Source organism: Rhinopithecus bieti, unplaced genomic scaffold (genome assembly GCF_001698545.2).
Source record: "Rhinopithecus bieti isolate Rb0 unplaced genomic scaffold, ASM169854v2 scaffold_1710, whole genome shotgun sequence".
NCBI lineage: Eukaryota > Metazoa > Chordata > Mammalia > Primates > Cercopithecidae > Rhinopithecus > Rhinopithecus bieti.
The window spans coordinates 257,637-280,306 of NW_016803559.1; the positions used below are offsets into that span (position 1 = coordinate 257,637).

Consider the following 22,670-nt stretch of genomic DNA (forward strand, 5'->3'; position numbering starts at 1 on the left):
ATTAATTTACCCCAGTTGAGTAATATAGCACCTAAATGTTCAATAAATATCTGTTGACTGAATACATTAGTAACAAATTACTATGTTACGGTATTATTATTAACTAGAGTGGAAACCTTTTTGTACAGAGCAGTTTTTAAAGCTTCACATTTTCTCACACAAAAGTTTGCTTTACAATGATACAACTCAAGCATGGCCAACTTTTTGACTTCTAGGTGGTCCTGTTGCCTATGATCTAACTTAAAAATAATTCAGCTAGAGCCTGGAGCCTTGTTTATTCACGAAAGTGACTCCAGTCTGGATGGAGAAGGGCGCCGCACCACTGAGCCCTCTGGATATTGTTGTGAAGTTGCCAAGGTACTAACTGGACTGGAGCCTATAACAGATAGCAGGGCTGTGTTCATCTGTCCCAGACACATGGGCACCATGAGCTGAAGATCCTAACATCACACACAAAAGTCTCTGCAGCACTGTCAACATCTACTCACGAACTCTCTTGGACCTGCCCTATTATTCTTAAACACATGGTAAGGGCATGCTTTCATTGATCCAAATTAATACCATGTAAATCACATTACTAACAGAAGACAGTTATCTTTCCAGTTTTATTGAAAACTCGAGGTTTTTAGATATTAAATTAAAAAAACTCTCAATCTATTTTGATAAACAGGTAACGTTTAAGCGTGACCACATATAATAAAGATATCCAGGCCGGGTGCGGTGGCTCACGCCTGTAATCCCAGCACTTTGGGAGGCCGAGACGGGCGGCTCACAAGGTCAGGAGATCGAGACCATGGTGAAACCCCGTCTCTACTAAAATACAAAAAATTAGCCGGGCGCAGTGGCGGGCGCCTGTAGTCCCAGCTACTCGGGAGGCTGAGGCAGGAGAATGCCATGAACCCGGGAGGCGGAGCTTGCAGTGAGCCAAGATCGCGCCACTGCACTCCAGCCTGGGCAACAGAGCGAGACTCCGTCTCAAAAAAAAAAAAAAAAAAGATATCCAGTGACCAGAACATTTCTGAAACACACATTTCATTATTATTACAGGTCAGTGAATTCCTATTACTGTTATATCTTAACCTCAATGGGCTGGATAGGTTCTGCCCAAGTTCAGGGAATTCCTTAGGGTCATTCAAAAACAATTATTTCATGGCGCATGGGAGGCACTTCAGATTTTGCCATATAAACAGAATTTTAAAAATAACACGCCATCAGAGTATGCCTGAAATTTGGGGTTTTGAAAGCGTCAACTCTGCAAAGCCTACTTGGCTTCTATCTGGTTGAGGGTTTCCCTCTGCTTAACAGCTCAGACTCTGGAACTTAATGATTTAAATTATTCTCTGAATTTAGGCAGATTTTTTTTTCTTTGACCAAAGAAGCAGGAGAAACATCCAATCTATATCTTTTCTTCATGTTCCAAATCAGTCATTGTTTCTTGAATGTTTCTCCCAGGAAGAATTAATTTCACCAATGAAAGCACTGGAAGGAAGGGTGCCTGAATATTTAAAAAATGAAAATCTCTCTCATATGTGGCTTTTAGTAACAGGGGAAACAAAGTAAAATGCACCTCAAGCAAGTGTGAGAAGGGCGAGGAAGAAAGCTTTTCAGAAGGTGCATTAGCGCTCACAACAGCGCCCTCTGCTGTCCAAGTGGTGGCTGAAGTGAAGGTGGCTTTCATGCTATCAGAAAAGCCCTTTTCACTAAACAAAATTGATGTTATCTCCTCTTCTAGGCTCTAGAGAGGTCAGAAAAGGAAAAGCAAAGAATTAGCAATAAGTCAGAACAGACAGCAGTGACCTATTGAAAGAAAGGAAAGGTTACACAAGAAAGAACAACAGAACAGCATAAAATGAAAGAAAGATGAGAATTCTGACAGATTCTGCAGCAGGCTTATGCAGAGGTTTGTGGGGGGCAGCTTTTCCACCCTGCTTGAGAATCTTTGATAGTTGCGACCTACAGAAACCAGGGAAAATTGCTTGGTTGATCAACAACTGAGCAAAACCGACCCACCCAAACGCCATTTCACATATTCTTGAGGTAGTTCCTTGGCCTTTTTCTGCACCGAATGACCTCTTCAGTGGCCCCTACACTTGAAATGCTTATTCCTGTGTTGGAGCTTGGGCAGTCCTCCCTCTCCTGCCTCCAAGACCCTTCTTTGCCCTTCTCTGCACACTCTGGTCCTTTCCAGTTTTCTAACCTCCCTGAGGCCCACTTCAGAGTCTGTATTTTCTGTAAGGCCTTCTCTCACCACTCCAGCTCCTACAATCTCCTCCCTCCTCGATACCACCTTAACTCTCTGTACAACAAACATTCTGACAGCAGACCACATTCATTCCCTCAGGGATGCTAAATATGCCACAGAATAAATTACCCTGCCCCCTTTTTTTTGCAAAAAGAAACAGGTAAAGAAAATTCAAAACAGGAAGACAAACTCAGTGTTGAAAGCTCAATGAGCAACGTGAAAATTATTTCTCCCTAAAAACAATTAAAGCAAATTTAACTTTGCTGTGTCTGGCTCTTAAACGATGGCTCCTAACCTGCCTGAGGGACAACTGTCCTTAGAAACTTGAAATGTCAATACTCACGAGTCACCACGAAGTCCCTCATGTCAGAAGTGTGAGAATAACTCCCAATAAACCCCACTATTCAAATTTTTTTTTTTTTTTTTTTTTTTTGAGACGGAGTCTCGCTCTGTTGCTCAGGCTGGAGTGCAGTGAAGTGATCTCGGCTCACGGCAAGCTCCGCCTCCCGGGTTCAAGTGGTTTTCCTGCCTCAGCCTCCCTAGTAGCTGGGATTATTAGGCATGCGGCACCACACCCAGCTTATTTTTGTATTTTTAGTAAAGACGGGGTTTTGCCATGTTGGCCAAGCTGGTCTCAAACTCCTGACTTCAGGTCATCTACCCTCCTCGGCCTCCCAAAGTGCTGGGAATACAGCTGTGAGCCACTGCACCCAGCCACTATTCAGAAATCTTAAAGAAAAATCAATGACACTCCCCAGGGGTCCCCTCATACTGTAAGCTAAGAAGGGTGAGGAGCGCAGAGAGCGAGGTGAGGAGAGTGAGGTGAGTAGGCACTTGAAATATTCAGCAGAGAAAAAAGCTTCTGGACTGATTTAGCTTCATTACCATCTCTATGATTACACCATCCCTAGGGGAAGTGGGGATGGGTGGGGTGCCCTTCCCAGTGAGAGATCACTGGGGAGCTTAAAGAAATGCCACACATTATTCAATGACATACCTTCAAAAGAACCTTACAACTCAATGTATATAATCTCTTAGACTCAGGAGAGAATAGTCTATGCAAATTTAAGTCATCATAATTCGTACAACACGTTAAGAGGATTACAGTGGAGTTATTTTTTTGTTGTTTTTGTTTTTATCAAAGTATTTTATTCAGTCTATTTTTTTTTCACCAGACCAAGTCTATTATCTAGTGACACAGATACAAATTAGAACCAAAGGTAAATATTTTACAAAACTTCATTCTTAAGCTGTTTATGTTTTTGCCCTAAATATCATGCTTTCCCATAGGTATGTTCAGAGTTCAACACAAGCTCTGGTCTGCCAACTGTAACTTCACACCATTCTCAGATTATAAGTGAATAGTGACAATGCTATCAATGGGTATAACCACCAATGCACTTCAGTTTATAAATAATTCACTAACCAGGTAAAAGCTTTAAGAAATTTACAATAGAGTTATTTACCCATCAAAGATTAAATGACTTGGTTTCCAATTTTCTGCTCTACTCTCAAAATTGTTCAAATTCAAACTACAGCCACTTTGGAGATTCAATTTTTTTTTTTAAAAGAAATTATTACTACTTTTAAAATAAAACTATAAAATCCATATTATAGAAATTTGGAAAATGGTCAAATTCTATACTTGTGCATAATGTTTTTTATTTTACTTTCAGTAAGAATTACAATTCAAAGATAAAGGAGAACTCCTGCAGAATTAACAGTAAAATGAAGATACGACAAAAACAGAAATTGAAAAGGTACTCCAGTAAAGTCAAAACACTCCAGTAAACAAATGCTCACATACTTTCAACTAATAGTAGTATGTTATTTGAAGAAAAAAGAAAGATACAATGTAGGTGGTCGATAAATGTTTGCTGGGCAAACAGATGAATGGATGATTGTAATAAGAACAATCTATATGTATGTCAAAAAAGTATGTATTTTCCTGCATGTATTGGAGGAAAAGAACAGAAAAACCAGTAATTTCAAGTACAGATAAACCATTTGGGGGCTTTTCCAGATTTAAATTTCACATTAACATCACTTTAATGTGACTTCTATGACAAGATATTTTATACAGTACATTCCTAAAACATGAGATCTAGAAAAATGGTAATAATTTGAAACATCTCCACTAAAATGTCAAAGTTTCCTACTGTAAAAATCCAAGGACATCACTTTAAATTTGATCGAATGATACCATGTGATTGCTTCTGGAGGATAGGTTGTCACAAATACATAATATTTCAAAGCATGTGATATTAAAGTCCTCATTGTACACATGGAGTCTAATTGGCTTTGGTTTCAGGCTAAACTTTAAAGTATATAAATATGTCACTTGGTTTAGCTTCATGACATTGTCTTTCTCCTTTGCAATGTTCTGAAAATATTTCATCTCAACTAGACCACAAACTCCTTATTTCTACTTATTTTGCCTCCTTCCCCAACCCCACTATGTGTTCTGATGAACACTCTCTACTAATTAATAGAATCTGCTTTGTGGAAGGGAATCACTGTTCCTTATTAATAATCTCTGCTCTCATTCACAGCCCCTATAATCTATTCCTCATCCAGTGCCAGGGGGACTCCTGTCAGACACAGGTGGGATTCTGCCACTACTCACCTTCAAACTCTCCAGTGCTTTCCCATCACTCCTATTGTACAATTCCAAACTGTTAGCATGGTCTTTAAGACTGTGACAAGACCTAGGGTCAAACCTCTTTGAATTTTCCTTCCTTCGTGCTGCCCCTTGCTCACCAAATCCTTGTCATTTGGTCTTTCAGTTCCTGTGTTGTGGCTCTTCCTTACACGTGGATACATTTTCACATGTCTACCTGGTCATCATTAAAGTTTCAACTCAAATGTCATCTCCTCCTGACCACAACGACAAAACCGTCTTCCTAATCCCCTCCTAACACAACATTGTATTTCACCTTCAAACTTCTTAGTGTCTGAAACTTTCTAAGTACCGATTGGAAAATTTTCTAATCACCGGCTGGGCGTGGTGGCTCACACCTGTAATCCCCAGCACTTTGGGAGACTGAAAAGGGCGGATCACGTGGTCAGGAGTCCAAGACGAGCCTGGTCAACATAGTGAAAGCCCATCTCAACTAAAAACACACAAAAAATTAGCCGGACGTGGTGGCGGGCACCTGTGATCCCAGCTAGACAGGAGAGTTGTTTGAACCCAGGAGGCAGAGGTTGCAGTGAGCCGAGACTGCGCCATTGCATTCCAGCCCGGGCGAAAGTGCAAGACTGCATCTCAAAAAATAAAAAAAAAAGAGACACTTTTCTAATTAACAATTTCCATGTCTCCTCCACTAGACTCCAAGCTCTCTAGTCCCAGCAAATAACAGACTGACCACCTGGCTAAGTAAAATCAGTAGAAAGAGAAGAATGAGGATGTAAAAGCAATGGAAAGCGAACTTCCTCACCAATGTCAGAAATGTCACACATGCAGGAGCAGAGAGAGAGATGAGGGGCTGCTATGGTGCATCAAAATCTTTGTTCCCATTAAAAATCTTAAAAATGAAAACTCAAAAGGTTTCCATATGTAATTAGTAAACTCATAATCTAAGGCACATAAGTGGTTATTTTAACAACACAGTGTGCGTAAGTATTGTACAAACAGTGCATTTTCACATGAAATCAGTTTCCCAACTGTCAGCCACATACATCAAATTAGGAATCACTTATCACCTAAATTGGTGGATGTTTCTGTATTTCAAATTTTGACTTTTCAAGTGCTTCTGCAATATGGTATTTCCCATCCAACAATCCTATGCTTCTATACACAGGGGATTTAACTTTTTAAATGCTCAAAATCATTTCAAAAAATTTTAGTATGACACACAGGAAAAAAGAAATCTTATGGCTGTAGATAGAAACAAAAGGAAAAGGGAAAGAAGCAAGAGTAGATCCAAGGGTGCAAGGTGAACACCTTGTCCGTCTCCTGAGCTTTTTCTTCAACTGTCCGTGTTGCCGGCATCAGGTACTTCTCCTTCACGGATAAAATATCCTTGAAAAGATGGTCTCCTTTTCTCTATTGTTTTAAACAATAGACATAATCAACAAATAAGACACATACATTACACCTATAGCAACACAAACATAAAACACTGACTCTGTGTGGGTCAATGACACACACCAAGAGAAGCGGCACATAATGGAAGGTGAAAGCCTTGGCGTGGCATCAGACACCTTCTCCAGAAAACACAACATTCTCGAATGGACTGCTGAAATTGACGTTTTTTATCATCTTCAGAAAAATCTGAAACTAAGAACTGAAGTTGTATCCAACTTCATAAGACTCTACCATGCACGTCTTAATATTTTCAAAAGTTCTGTGTTTCAGTTCACCAATTCTTTTTGCTCATCTGTTCTTAAAGAGCTTTCTTTTTCAATGGCACAAACTTAGAAATTTAAAGCAACTAACAGCTTTTCTTTTAAGGAAAGGTGAATAAAATAGCACTAGAATATCTAAATCAATGTCTACAATTTGGCGACATTCAAGTCAGACTTGATGCTGAAAGGAAAAAGATGAAATTGTAGGGTAACATCTTTATACCATTTTTTAAACTACAGATTAAATATAGTATGATCACTGTCTGCTCAAATACGATAAACGAGCCCATGGAACTTCTTGGTCAGTAACAGGAGGGATTTGGAAGAATCCTACAGGCACAGAGGCAGATGACAATGAATGGAGAAATATATTGAGAATATATCCTGAAGGCAATATGTGCTCATACCAGTGGTGGAGAGAAGTAAACCATGAAAAGAAATAGAGTGAGGAGAAATGTTATGATTGAAAAGCCATTTTAAAAACACAATTCTAACATTTCCTTACTAGGAAGTTTCAATATTAAGTTGTATTATATATAATATTTTTCAAGTTTTCAACAGGGCTCATCAGTCTTTAAAGCTAAGTTAAACTCATTTTCCTCACAGTAATAACCTTAAACCACTCTAACGATAGTCTATATTCCTTTATTTATTATTTATTTATTTATATTAAGTAAATTTCCCTATTTCAGATATCAGTAACTAAAAAGCTTATTAAATACAGTATGTTACTTTATAAATTGTCCTATATAACAATTCATTACTACTACCAATTTACCTGAGTAAAATAGTGAAATTATCCTGAAACTATTTCAAAAGTATTTTGAAACTCATGCAATTTACCTAAGAACTACGCCAATAACTATTACATTGTTAATAAATATTTAGTATTTAAAAAATTATTAGTAATTACATAAAAATAATTAAATGGGAACATTTTATAACTTCCCTAGAATCAACACAGGAGATTAACAATTTAAGTTTTATTGAACAACTGGAGTAAGACAGAGCCAACAAATAGCTAATGACATACCCCTTGTGTCTGTAGGGACAGAGGTGTGATACGTCGTTTTTCCCATTCATTAGGGCGCGGCTCAGGTGTGGATTCCATAAAATTGCGCTTGAGTTCACTAATGCTAGCCTGATGTTTCAGTATGTCCTCCTGGGCCTTATCCAGTTCCTAGCAATATGTAACGTAACAAAGGGGGAAAAAAATCCAAAAGGAAAAAACCCAGTAGGACAAAAATAAAACCAAAAAATAAGATAAAGCAGACTTATGATTTAAAAAAACCATAGTAAAGCAAGAAAAATGCCAAGTCTCTAAAGCCATACTATTAACTATGAATAAGTTCATGAATTCATCAAAATTTGAAAATAATGCGTACTTCTTCAATGATTTACATTTTAAAGGGTTCTGATACCTTCTCTGTTTAGGATTTTTAAAGGAATAATTATTTACATTATTAGAAAGATGACACGGAACTGATCATCAAAATGGCTAATAACACTTCCTTCCAGTACCTGGATTTGAAATTCAGACTATGACTTTGTTCTGGCAAATTTACCTTTCTGATTAGGACTACTCATAAAATTGCATTCTGTAAACATAGTAAATCAAGTACAAAATAGAGAAAGGTAGAGACTCAGAAGCACACTGGCTGGAAGAAAAGTCAGACCAGAATCATCCCCAACTGGAAAAGTCAAGGATTTTGTGTGTGTTTGTTTTCAGGAAATTCCAGTGGTGGCTTTTAATTCTTAAGGAATAAAAATTACTGCTTCCAGAGGCTGCTTCTGTTTAGCCTCTTTATAAAAAAAAAATGAACCACAGACTGGTCTCGTGTACTTGCCAAGCACAAAAGTGGGGTCTAGCCTCCGCAATTGCCAGATGGTCCTTATCCAGACAAATATGCAAGAAAAATTACCAGGTCCATTTTCACGGGAGAGGCCCCGATAAATGGTATTTGTGGAAATTTTTCTGACTGGCTCTGATAAATAGTATTTGTGGGAATAAAAGGTAATTAGTGTTCAGGAAATGGTTTTAACCAAATTTTAAATATTTATTTATATTTCAAAAATCATAGGGCCACCTGTGGATTATAGCTTTCATCCCACTTTAAGGAACAGGTCATGCAACCAATAAAATTAGATATTCCATATTCATGCACAAGCATAGTAGCTCATCTATGAGCTTCTATAGCCATTTGCAAAACTCATGAAAATCTAAAATCTTTGCATGGCATGGAAAAATGACTGTGGCTTGAGATCAGGCACATTTCTTGCATTGGTTCAAAGCAATGTTACTTATTACACTGTACAGCATTTTAGTAAGTTAAGCAAAAGTATATTTCCATCAGTTATCAAGCTGCCAAAAGCAACCAAACAGATTAGTCAGATTACTGAGAGCTGCAGTTCTCCATTGAATACATTGCCACATACTACTGTAAAATAAGAAGGGGAAAAAAAATGTTCTCATGTGACATGGGGAACATATTTTACATTCCTAATTGGGTGATTGGGCTTTCTTTTCCTCCTTTCCTTCTCTCTCACTTTTGCTTATTCTAATTAAAATAATTCCTTTAATTAGCATATTCTCAAACAATACTGAAAATGGACCACATTCCCAATCACGGATTTTAACCAAAAAAAAAAACAAAAAAAGTGGGCATAGATCAAGATCAAGAGTCAAATGACTTAATGCCAGATCAATAAACAAATCTCTGTTCTAGTTAACATATATTAAGGATGAGACTGTGTTACTTCAGGTTGATGCCCTAGAGTTAATCCTTTAGGAGAGAATAGATTTACTTGTAGAACAACTTCAAAAGTACTGGATAAAAACTTGATTCATTTGACTAAATTTTTTTTTTCCCACTTGTCACTTTGAGAACTTCTAGTAGATACAGTCCTGCCTAAGCCACTTGAAAGGAACACCATCAGGCTGGTAACATGCACTCCCGAGTTGAATTCCCCCATGCACTGCATGCACCGTGCTTGAAGAACATTGCCGGCCAGCCGAGGCGTGACCTCCCGTCCACAGCAGCCGGGCAGCCATTACGACAGAGTTGTTTTCTTAGATTATACAAACCTCCAACATTAAATTGCTATGTCTGACATAAATATTATCCCCTTCTACTCTCAAGGAATTTTTCTGTGAAATTAAATCACACACAGGGGGGAAAAGGCAAATAAACATAAGTGTATCAATCAGCAAGCACCAAAACGACCCAGAGTTCGACAGTCTAAGACATTAAAATAAAAGAGGAATACAAATCTTATGAACTTAAAGCCACAACAAGCACAACTCACAAATAAACCCTGAGAGTGGACCCTCCCCCCACAATACTAATGGCAGGCAGCAGCCATGAGATGTTTAACTTTAGGGAAAACTCAGCCACCTCTTCCAGCTGTGTTTCCTCTTCTTCCATCTTCGCCTGAAAAGTCACACAGCAAACGGCCAGAAAGAAGGCGAGTATTAGTGGAAACTCTACCATCAGTGCAAAGAAGTTGTATTTGAACTTAAATGGTGAATCAGTGTTACCAACCTTTATTGGGAGGCCCTCAGAAGATGCAGCATATTAAGCCACTTTGGTCTTTCTTCACCTACAGTGTTGTACCAATGATGGAAATGATCCTTTGCAAAGGTGGAATGGAGGATGGAAGCTTCACTCTTTCTCAGTCCCTAGATTATGCTCTGCTTTTGAATATTTTGTACTCAGGAACAAAAATATGAGAGTGCAAAAATGGCATAATTCAATCTGTTCTAATTTGAAATGTCTAAAGCAACTAGTGATGGGGTAAAGCATAATGATGTTAAATTTGTTTTTAGCTTTATATTGGTGAACAAATGTTCAACCTACGATTCAGTTTGTTAAATATGGATTTCTTTCCTAGCTGGGGGTGGGGGATTGGCTTGTTTAACTAGTTTCATACTAAAATGGTGGGTATTTTAAAATAATCTTAGAAATATAACCACTTACATAAAATTCTTTAAACAAGAACAACTTTTCATAGTTGGACATTTCTCAATATCTGATGATTCAAAAGAATGAATGTAGAAGTTTAAAACTAATAAGCACTGACTGAATTTTGACTCAATGGAAAAAATGGTGAGAATACAAATATTGACTCCCTTATCAAAGGCAAATCATTTAACCTTTACTGGTTAATTCCTAATATATATCCTTTTCCTTCTTTATTAGGATGATAGTGTTAAATCTGAGAGTTCAAAAGGCTTTCCTTTTAACCATTCATAGTATTTTTCAGAGGTAAGCAAGGAGCTCAGAGTCTTTATCAGATGTGAAAAATGAGACATTCAATCATCTGTTAAGAAACATCTTCCAACTCCTTGGTCAACACTTAATTCCCTAAAATGTTGATCTTTGATATTCCTCAGGTAAACTTTTTAACAATTGTGGTTTCTCCTACAATGCACACTCACAGCATTATCTTTACATTGTTCTTTAGGTTTGCTCTAAATTTTGTGATTTACTCTGTGTAGTGGTAGTGTCCACAGAATATGAGACACTAAATCACCAGGCCACATTTAACAAAATAATCAAAAATATATTGTGCATGTTAATGCTGACTTAGTAGCACAGAGGTAGGTTACTTGAAAAAAAAAAAATTGCCTTATATAGGGGTAAAAATCCTCAAACCAAACACCTATTTAAATAAAGGAGCACTAAGAGGACCAATCTTAGTGTTATATAGTCTAAATATTCAAAAAGCTATGTTTCACTTTTCACATACATTTGTTAAAGACAACAGAATAGTACCTTCCTTATAAAATACCCTAGAGTGACTCTTATATATAATTACATAATTTAAGGTTAGAAAAAAAAACTAGCTAAAATTCTTCTGGTCTCCAAATACTACAATAATAGGGAGATTAGGAGCTTTTGAGATGAGACTTACAAATATCAGGAGTAAAGGTTACAGATACATCCTCATAGATGCAAGAACACATCTGGGTTTCCAACAAGAGAAATAACAGTACTAAGGAATTCTACTAATACACATCAAGAACAGTTATGTCCACTGCATCCTAAGCTCTATAGCCAAACAAAAATGTTCCATCCTAAAGGAAGAGCATTAATATCTGTTTGCAAAATGGAGAGACCCTGCATGGATTGTTATGGGCAATACAGGTTCCCTCCTCCCCCACACCTTCTGTTACAAATCTAGTTTGAGCTAGATATTTGTAAAATAATCCTACAATTTTGTTCTAAACTTAGAATGTGTGGACCTGGTCAATGGTATCAATGAAGGAGAAGCGTCTACACTTATTTCTCATGCACTAAAACGTTGTGTGTGTGAAAATGTGCAGGTACTACTTTGTTGAGGGTAATCAGTGGTGAAATGTATGCACACATTTACACTCTATATTAGGAAGGGTTTAAGATAAAGTGTATTGTGTTGACTCCACAAACTGAACTTATGTGGGCATGCCAGCAACTACTTCCTCTTCCTCTAGTTTGTCATTCAAGTCACAGTCATAAGAAACATTAAAGGAGGCAGCTTTAGCCTCCAGACAGCAGAGGCATAGAGCCAGAGGAAGGGAAAAGGCAAGAGAAAAAGGAACTGACTGAGAAGCAGACAGAAGTAGCCCAAAGATGAGGATAAGGGAAGGAATGAATGAAGGGGAGGTGATTGGGACATAGTGCTGCACACCAGCGGGGAGGAAGGAGACCCAGACCTTGGGGAGGCTGGGGAAAGCAAGATACCCATCTTCATCAAGAAGGGAGGGGAAGCCAGAGGGAAAACATTTGGAGAAACTGAAGGAGAAGTAACCAAACTCAGAATCACTGTTGTCAGCTGCTTTAAGAGTCTTCCCATGGATGGGAGAAGGGCATTCAGGCTGAGAAGGGGCCATGGCAGAATCCAAGACCAAATCAGGCATAGCAACTTCAGAATCCCCCTGCTCGGATGTTTCACCTGTGGAAAGGTGCTCTAAGCTGTCTAGTGTGATCTGGTCAGCCTCCCCAAAGGGGTCTTCCTCGGAAATGTCTGAAAGCAAGTCCATTTCAGGGACAGGCAATAGGTTTGGGGAAAAAGATGAAGCACGGTGGATGAGAGGTGAAGGTGGGCACATGGAAACAGTCTATTCTCAAGTGCAAACCCATGATTGAATATGAAATTACACAACGGATACAATCAAAGGAAAAACAGATGCAAGAGAGAAAGAGGACAAAAGAAAAAATGAGTAGTTAGTGAAAACTTTTACTTTAAAGAAGGGATTATATTAACACAGTGTAGTTAGAAATGAACTAAATGACCCATTTTTAAAGAGAAAAGACTAGACTACTTGTGTCACGTAAAATTCATACATATTGACTCATTTAATTATTTTCAAACTGATTGCAAATAAATCCCATAAAACTCAAACAGCATTATTTACTTTTAAACCTGGTTGCTGACAGACATTCAAAGCATTAGCAAAAATACCAGTGTACCCAGTTGTTTGCTGAAGACAAGCAGGATTTCCTTTAAAATTTAAAAGACCTTTTTCATTGTTTAAGGAAAATAACAAGATATGTCAAGTTAACTAGGCAAAATGGAACAGAGATATTCTGAAATGTTGAGCTCTTCTGTTTCAGATGTAAGCAGTCATTCTCCTGGGTGCCTTGTTAGCAAAATTTTAAAAAACTATCCTGACAACTTGTCAGCAGTCGAAAGAAACCTTGTTGGACACAATTTCTGTTATTTTTAATTGAATTCCCAACCAAATCATTTTTCCATATGACAGTCACAAATTCTTTAACAATGGAATGTCGATGATTTGATGTCACTTGCTATCCAAGTAGCACTTGACCTTGTGGCACGAGACTGGGCCCATGTGGTGGCTGGTCCCTGAGACCTTCTCCATGCTGGGCCTCAGAGGCTATCAGAACAGGAATACCTGAGGCACTGGCAGCTACGTCATCTAGCAAGTCTGTATACATTTATGTCTTTAAAAATTTCAAAGTTAAAATTTAGAAAACACTATACAGCCGGGTTCAGTGGCTCACACCTGCAATCCCAGCACTTTGGAATACTGAGGCAGGTGGATCACTTGACGTCAGGAGATCAAGATGAGCCTGACCAACATGGCGAAACCCTGTCTCTACTAAAAATACAAAATTAGATGGGCATGGTGGCAGGCACCTGTAATCCCAGCTACTTGGGAGGCTGAGGCAAGAGAATTGCTTGAACCTGGGAGGCAGAGGTTGCAGTGAGCTGAGATCGCGCCATTGCACTCCAGCCTGGGCAACAAGAGGTAAACTCCATTTCAAAAAAATACAAAATAAAATAAAATAGAAAACACTATGAATCAATATGATGGATTCATTTGTTTTTATCTGTGCTTACTTCCAATGTTACATGCAAAAAAAAAAAAAAAAAAAAGAGTCACTTTGTGCAGACACAGAAAAGAGATCTGAATTCAAAGGCTTCTCAAATCAATATTCAAGTGATGTTACTGCCCAAGGTAACAAAGGATAACAGTGACACATTTGAGAACACAATCTGGGTTACTTCTCCATTTCACTATGGTGTACGCACAAGATAAAGCCAAAAGCAACACACCATATTCTCACTCTCTATTCACAAAACAATTATCCTTTCTTAAGAATTTCATTAATTATAGATTATTAATGAAAAATACCTTTGTTTATAAAGATTATCTTTGGTGATATCAAAAAATTCAAGTCGATAATTAAAATAAGAAGCTACATTTTAAAATTTACTTGGACCAAATCAAAAATAAATTTCAAATAATCATAGCTTTTCTACTTTGGGGATTCAATTAGATAAGGTGATTATGAGGATAGTCAAAAAGGCCAGTAAATTACTTACTTGCATTAAAATAATTTACATTGCAATATTCTGCTTTGAACCACAATCAAACACAGGTTAGAGACCACTATGCATATCTGAAAACAGAAATGACCAACAGAGAACATAGAACAACTGATTTTAAATACTTGATTTCTGAAACAGAAAATACAACAGATAGCCTCTAGGTTAAGTAAACGTTTAAAACCACAAACTGTGTGAATTTTCCATACCTTTCCTTCAATGAGCTGTAAATGTGGGGCTTTAGCTGGGCTTCTTACTTCCCTCCTGCCGTCCCCATCTTGTACCACGGCAATGCTGACAACTCCAGGGCCATAGGCTGAAATCTCCCCAGCAGCGTCAGGAAAATCCTTCATAAGACTTTGGTCCACGACACCAATCGGAGCTAGCAAAGAGTGACAATTTTGGATTACTTTAGGACATGTGAATCATAAACTTTATGGAAAATTTTCCCCTTAAAGAGAGAAACAGGAAGCATATAAACAGTGAACAGGAACAGAGACATTGCTTGAACTCTGAAAATACCTACCATATAAAATAAACAAATTTTTAAACGTTTACCAAATTCTGAAACTATTCTGAGTTTTAATGCACTGAACTACACCAGAGTCTCAAATCACAGGTATTGGAAGGATATAGTCAGATCATGGAACTGGCCAGTAGAAGGAGCTCTAAGACCAGCTGCAACACCAGAGTCAGGGCAAACAGAATTACGAGGTAAGCAGTATTTTAACTCTTTGGTCTCCTCTGATTTATTTCTGAATCTATCTATTGCAACAAATGATTATGCAATTATTAAGATGATTTGCTCCAATAAGTTTTAAGAATTGCTCCATGAAGGAAACTTTAATTTGAATACCGTTCAAAAGATAAAATAGTAAATAAAAGACAGTAAAGGTAAATTGTAAGGATTTTAACTTCTATATTTATATTTAGTATTTTTTATTTTTTAATCCCCTTCCCCAGTGTCTCAACATGAACTATGGTAAGTCTATACATAGACATCTCCCTCATCCCAGAAAACCTGGCCCTCCTGTGCTCTCTTCTCTCCTAGAGATAGGCAGAAATGTATATTGTGTTGAAAATTCTGTCATATTGCAGATCAAACCAAGACTACCTCAAACATTAGCAAGGCAGAGTAGTAGGTGGCAGGACTTCTGTCCATCTATAGCTCCTCCCCAAACAACAGAACTACCACAGGGTCATTTCACTTTACATAAAGAGTACTCTACGGACACCATGAAGTTTACTGTTTCCATGTCCCAAGGGAAGCCTGGTCAACACAAACACCTTTAGACTGCAAGCTCTTAGAGGGCAGGATTGTGTGTAAGCTACCATACTGAACTTGAGAGGCCTCAAGCACTTTGAATACATGTATCCCAAAACACCTCTCAATCCATAGCCTTCACCTGCCCTGTCCAAAACTTAATTCTTTCCCAGTCCTGCTTTTTTCACAAAATGCTCTTCTCATATTTGCTCCCATTTGCTTGAACTGGGAATGTGGACATCTTCCAGGACTCCACCTTCACCCCTTAACACTAGCAAGTCCAACAAAGTCCTTGCATATATTTCTGAATGTGGCCAGTTCTTCCCATTTCTAATTCTACCACCTCACCTTGGGGAGATTTTCCCAGCCCTAAAATACTCACACTTGGAATGCCCATACCAAATCACAGTCAGTCAACATTAGAATAAATTTGCATTTTACATTAAGTAATTTCCCAGCAGTTTTGTTGTTGTTGTTGTTTTGTTTTGGAGACAGTCTCGCTCTGTCACCCAGGCTGGAGTGCAGTGTTACGATCCCGGCTCACTGCAACCTCCATTTCCTGGATTCAAGAGATTCTCTTGCCTCAGCGTCCTGAGTAGCTGGGATTACAGGCATGCACCACCACGCCTGGCTAATTTTTTGTATTTTTAGTAGAGATGGGGTTTCACCATGTTGGTCAGGCTGGTTTCAAACTCCTGACCTTGTGATCTGCCCTCCTCGGCCTCCCAAAGTGCTGCGGTTACAGGTGTGAGCCACCGTGCCTGGCCTCCAGTGGTTTGTTTTTTAATAAAAAAAACTTCTAACAAGATCTAAATAATTTTCCCTTGGAAAAGTATATGGCTATGATTAGTCCTTTTGCTTACAACTATGATTTCTACACACCTGTTATACCTACTCAGAAATTTTGCAAAATGAAAAAATCTGACCTAGAAATGGCTTCAAATGTAATGCTATTAAAATATGAGTATCAAATTAAAAATTATTAAAGTTGACAAAATGCTGACTTTGCATACTTTTAAACACTATTAATTTCAGCATGTAGTTTCTTGTATTTTGGAGCCGATACATTTATTCAGGTCTTAAACATCTGAGAAGATTGTAGGCCCTGGCACAGAGCCCAAGATACCAAATGGCTAATTGGCCTACTCCCACAAAAGGGAAGACCACCATCGCTTTCACCTGGGCCATTCCTAACCAGCCTGCCTGCTTCCTCGCTTAATCTAATTGCTCTCTTGCATCAAATGATTTTTTTAAACAAGATAACACTGCGCTCTTGTGTGCACATAAACCCACACAAACTCTTCAATGGTTTCCTAGAGCACATGGAATAAAAAAAAAACCACATTCTTCACCATGGCCTCCAAGGCCCTGTATGACCTGACCCAGGCTTACCTCTCCCGCCACTTCCTAAGATCTGACTACACTTGCCTTCTTTCTGTTCCAGGACTGTATCCAGCTCTCCCTTGCCTTATAGCTTCATCGTTGCTGCCTCTGCTACCTGGAACGCTTTATTTTTAAGTATCTCTTGTCCTTTCCTTGGCTGCTTCCTTGTCATCCTTCATGTCTCAACTGATCTGGTTCTTCCTCCGACAGCCCTTCCTTCCCTGATGATCCTATCTAAGTAATGTCCCTGTTCATTATACGTTCCACCTTCAGGAAATCACTGGTTCCTCAACCCCCAAATGCATCTCGGTTGTTGGTTCTCTTAAATGACTGATTTGCCTTCTTTGGGGTTTGATTTTCTAATCTCGGAGGAGACGCCTTGTCCTAAAACAGGTGTTCTAGATTGATTTTCATTTTGATATTTGATCTTTAGATTGAATCCCGGTTTTCACTTGCCATGTAATCATAAGAGGATTTATTTTAATTTGCCAAACTTTCAAGTGAGGCTTATATACCTAAATTATTCTAGCCTCACTTATAAAGTAAAAGGAAAAGAAAATACAACACATGTCAACTACAACAACAAATGGTATGTTGATAAAGGGTGGCGAAGAAAATAAAGCTCAGTGCCAGGTTACAGCCTAGCTTTGCTTTGGGGGGAAAAAACGGAGAACATAAGCCCTAATCAAAGAGTTCACTGGCTGTCTGGTCATGTATTGGCATTAAAAGCCTCCTATTTTTCACAATAACACAATAATCCTTTTGATGACTTACCCATCTGATGAATTACGGTGTCCAAAACACAAAGGGAAAAATAATGGATTACTGTGCCATGTTTGTTGTTTTTACTTGTAAAAATCATTGTTTTCAGATACAGACCTCCTATAACCCTCTGCACTAACTGCCCATACAAGATGGTGGATTTCCTGGAGCACAGTTTGTATACCTCAAAGAAAATGCTGTTTTACTGCTCTTTTTAAATGCTATACTTTGCAATATAAGAGTTATAAGCCTCATAGTTTCAAACAAATGCTGAAAACAGACAGTGTTCAGAAAGAGCAATGATTTCTCTCAGGGCACTAAACAACAGTGACTGCATTTATTCAGTACTTGTATAAATTCTCTGTGGCAAGGGGCAAGACTTGTGAAATATTTACATGGGTTGGCACATTTTTCAGATTTAGCTGGAAAAGTGCTCAGTTGTTGAAGAGCTAAAAGATACTTTAGCAGCTATAGTACATTAATAATTAACTGAATTTAAATCATTTCCACAATTTTGGAAATTTGTTTAAAGCACGGTTCACCATCCCCTTGTACATTTCAGGATTTAATAACTATATACCAAAATCCCAACCAACAAATCCTGGCAAATATCTCTGTGTGTCCACCTGCATTTGTTTTCCAAGTTTTTTTTCTTTCTAGGAAAAGCAGATGAAGGTAATGCATATGAATCCTTCACTACTAAGAAAGTTTTTATTATCTGTTAGCATTATCTTGCCTGTTTTACTCTAATTATTTAAAATATAAGTTGCTCGAGTTTATATTTCAGAAAATATAATAAACAAACAAGAAAAAGGTTTCCGCTAAATAAGTAGTAAAAATTAATTGTCAAATCTAGTATGTATAAATCATAATATACATATATATATTTTTAAGTTCAATCAACCAGAACTTGAAAAAACGTTTCTTTGGGTAGAAAATTAATCCCATACTAACATTTCCTATGGCAAAGAAAATATTTCCTTCATAAGCATTCTAATAAAATTTAACCTTAGCTCTTTATAAAAACCTATTTTAACCCATTTGACCACATAATTTATATATAGATATAATATTTTTCCCATGTGGTAGTTATATAGAACCTATTTCATGTGAGTTACAAAAAACTTCAATTTGGATCGAATTCTAAAAGAAAAAAATTCACATTTGTACATATTTTCTCTTGGGTTAAAGAACAAACATATTATATTTACTTTTGTCAAAAGCTGCATTTAAAATGAAGCCTTTGAAGCTACTAAAGCTTTCTCATATGATGCAAAGTTTGGTAAGCTTCAGTAAGTTGTTTAACTCATGAAAATTTGCTGATGAAGGGAATGTTTTATGTTCATCTGAATTAAGGTTCATATGCTACCATACCAAAAAACCCTTAGAATTACATTTTCCCATTAATTAACAGGTTCAGGAAATTGAATCACATAAAACACATCATGATCAAGAGAAATCAGTAAAACAAATGTGTCCAACATCTCATAAATAAGAACTCTTAACGAATATTTGTGTGCACTGACAATACGGATTGAGTATCACTTATCTGAAATGTTTGGAACCAGAAGTGTTGTGGATATCTAATACTTTTTGTATTTTGAAATATGCCTTATATATACTTAGCAGCTGAACACCCCAAATCTGAACATATTAAATCTGAAATGCTCCAATAAGCATTTCCTTAGAGCATATGTCAGTGCTCAAAGACTTTCTGATTTTGGAGCATTTCAGATTTTCAGATCTGGAATGTTCAACCTGTTTAAAAAAAAAAGAAAAGAAAAAAGTATGACAACTTCAAAAAACAGTAACAACTCCAAAACACAACAAAATTATTTTCTTGTAGGTATAAGCAATAGCATTTTATTTACTCGGGGAAAAAATAGCTATCCCTGTAGGGTGTTTCCAGTGGCTTTATTAACTGGATTAACATTTTCTGACCTCACTGGATTAGAGAAAGATGAATGAAAATCAAAATTATCATAAATGTGTTTACCTCCATCTAGACTCCTGGAGACCCGTTTACTAGAAGTGCGCTCAAAGTGTGGTGCTGGCCTATCTATGAGGGTGCTAGCCTGGCGGGTCTGTGCTTGGGTGCGGCCACTATAGCGGAATTTGGACCCCAAGGTCAGGAACTTGGCTTTTGGTGGCTGCTCCGGAGAAACAAGTCTATAGGAGAAAAAAAAGAGACAGAGAAAGGGGAAGCAAAATTAGATTTAATGGATTTTTTTTAAAAAAACTTTAAAGCTATGTACTTTCGTATCTCATTTTAAGTATGATTACTCAAAAACTAAACTTTCCGAAGAACATTATTTATAAACCCTCCTACACACACAGCTTTATGATGATGATGATGATTAAATCCACATTCATGTATTCATGAATGATGTTCTTCTCAACCTTAGCAAAGAAACAGCTGTTCTCAGTATATCAAAGGTTATTTATTTGTGTTAGCTTAAATCATTTATATAAACACGTCTGAATTTTTGCTTCTAGCTATAAGTGCCAAGTAACAATCCATTACCATTAGTAATTCTTAATATTTATGCCTATTTCTCCTGGGGAGAAAACATCTAACTCAGGAATCTGTTCCATTAAGTGATTCTTTCCCATGAAGAACACGCCACACAGTGGATCTGTAGAGATGGCTAACATCCCTTCTTGCCAGCATAATTCTACTGCTTAATCCCTGGGTTCCTAATGAATGAACTCATACTTTCTTGATGTCAAATATTCCCAGGCTTACACAAAAGCATGTTTTTAGTTAATGGGCCAATCTTTTTGGGAGTTCAACTGAAATTATTTTGCGCCCTTTGATCAAAAGTTGACAAATATCTTAACAGAAACATAATCTCAGAGCTCTTAATTTATTAAATAGGAAGACTTTCGTTGACAATTCAAAAATACGAAGAATTCCACCAAAACTTTTCCTATCATTTACTATGGAAGAGTGATTTCTTAAAGAATTCTATCGTTTCAAGTATTTCTAGACTTTCTGTATAATTTTTTTAGAAATCACCTTCTGCAATAAAGCAAAAAAAAAAAAAAAAGAATCCCTATACAACACTCAGAATGGCAACAAGCTCTATTAAATGTTCCAAGCAAGGGTGTCAGCTCTATTCATTTCATTTCATTTCATTATTTCATTTCATTTTGGAGGAGCCTTGCTCTGTCACCCAGGCTGGAGTGCAGTATTGCAATCTTGGCTCACTGCAACCTCCGCCTCCTGAGTTCAAGTGATTCTCCTGGCTCAGCCTCCCGAATAGCTGGGATTACAGAGGCACGCACCACCACGCCCAGCTAATTTTGTACTTTTAAAAGTAGAGACACAGTTTCACCATGTTGGTCAGGCTGGTCTCAAACTCCTGACCTTGTGATCCACCCGCCTCAGCCTCCCAACATGTTAGGATCACAGGCATGAGCCACTGTGCTGGGTCGTATCAGTTTTATTATCACATTCTTGTTCCACTAATACCAATCTAGCTGATTGGCTATCAATTAATAGATCTGTTTATAGATTAATGGCTTCAATCTGCAAGCCACTGTAATTTTCTAAAGAAATCATTTGTACCTTTCATGATAAACTGAAACAGAATAAATTACACTGATCTGATTCAAAGCAATCTACAAAGTAGGACTGGCCCTTTGTGTTAGACATATTCTTTTACAGTGTTGTAAGCAACATTATGTAAGGTTTAAAATTTAAAACTGCTTTTGTTAACCATTATATCAAAAGTTTGCAGGAGCAAATTGGTCTACTTTTAAATTGGATTCCATGGTACGTTAGCAAAATGAGGAGGCCTGAGGCTTTGCACAGCTAATGCACCTCAGAAACTCCTGCTAGAAGAATACAAGAAGAGGACAGCACAGAGGTGAGGAATACAGGTCTCAGAATCAGGTGGCCCAGTCCCCATCTCTGCTCAGATGCCTGGCTGCTGTGCTCCTCCATAGGCACCAATCTCTAGGATTGTCTTGCCTAGGGCGAGAAATAGACTACCACGATATAAAGCAATCAGTTCTGTGTCTGACTCTAATAAATGTTTGAATGCTAGCACTTGTCATTTCTAAACAGATTATTGCTTTTTTTTTAATCATTATGTGACAGGGAAAGCTGGTGTCTGCCCAGTTTGGACCCGTGTCATAAATGTCATCTACTGGCTTTACATGAGCTGGCTCATGTTGTCTGTCTGGAGGAGAAATTTGTTATGGCTACCAAGAAAATTATAAAGTTTTCAAAGATTTATATGATCAGTGTAACAGAGTCGGAGGGATTCAAGTATATTTTATGAGCTATACTTCTCCTCGAAAATTAACATATTAGTCTTGAAAATAGATACTAGTCAATTTAACTTCCAGAAATAATCATTTGTGCCAGCTGATAATTCACAGTAAAATAGCAAACTGTGGTACCAAACTAAGAATAATAATAATGGGGAAGATAAATCTTATGATATGCCAGAAATGGTTCTAAGTTGTTTCATGTGTTATCTTATTTAATTTTCAAAACAATTCTATGAGGTAGATACTAGTATTACTATCACATATGGATGATGGAAGTGAAGCAGAGAGGTTGGTAACTTACCATGGTCACACAGCTCGTATTTGGTAGAACAGTATTAGACCATAAGTCCAGAGCAAAACCTTAAAGATGAAGGATCTAGATACATAGCTAGCTAAACTGCAGTGATAGAAAACTGAGGAAATGGAGAAAACAAAGATAAGCAAACTCATGTAAAAAATATGTCCTTGAAGAAAACTATAAAAGAGAAAAGATATAAGCTAAAGATGGCTAGATGACCAAAGATTTTATATTATATATAATATATATAAATATAT

General features: G+C 37.5%; 2 protein-coding genes across 18 annotated transcripts in view; both read right to left on the reverse strand.

The window, feature by feature from the left end:
• EPB41L2 (erythrocyte membrane protein band 4.1 like 2) overlaps positions 1 to 22,670 on the reverse strand; it is a 235,218-nt gene that overhangs the window by 31,186 nt on the left and 181,362 nt on the right. For 8 of the 17 annotated variants that reach the window (XR_001888459.1, XM_017888458.1, XM_017888520.1 and 5 more), the window contains exons 11-15: positions 19,831 to 20,003; positions 14,635 to 14,807; positions 9,675 to 9,737; positions 7,623 to 7,769; positions 6,186 to 6,287 (exon numbers count right to left, since the gene is read on the reverse strand). Coding sequence is in view for 16 of the 17 variants with exons in the window: in XM_017888458.1 (XP_017743947.1) it covers positions 6,186 to 6,287; positions 7,623 to 7,769; positions 9,675 to 9,737; positions 14,635 to 14,807; positions 19,831 to 20,003 (658 nt within the window). In the remaining variant the exon portion in view is untranslated. The remainder of the gene's footprint in view (positions 1 to 6,185; positions 6,288 to 7,622; positions 7,770 to 9,674; positions 9,738 to 14,634; positions 14,808 to 19,830; positions 20,004 to 22,670) is intronic. The other 9 variants (XM_017888544.1, XM_017888567.1, XM_017888553.1 and 6 more) reach the window with 3 other exon arrangements.
• On the reverse strand, positions 9,748 to 12,931 carry LOC108539691 (uncharacterized). Its single transcript, XM_017888578.1, has one exon. It carries the CDS (start codon positions 12,678 to 12,680, stop codon positions 12,024 to 12,026), a length of 657 nt encoding a protein of 218 aa, XP_017744067.1. The 5' UTR covers positions 12,681 to 12,931; the 3' UTR covers positions 9,748 to 12,023.

Excerpts from the sequence above, each read along its gene's own strand:
- LOC108539691 (XM_017888578.1), bottom strand. The coding sequence starts at position 12,680 with ATGTGCCCACCTTCACCTCTCATCCACCGTGCTTCATCTTTTTCCCCA.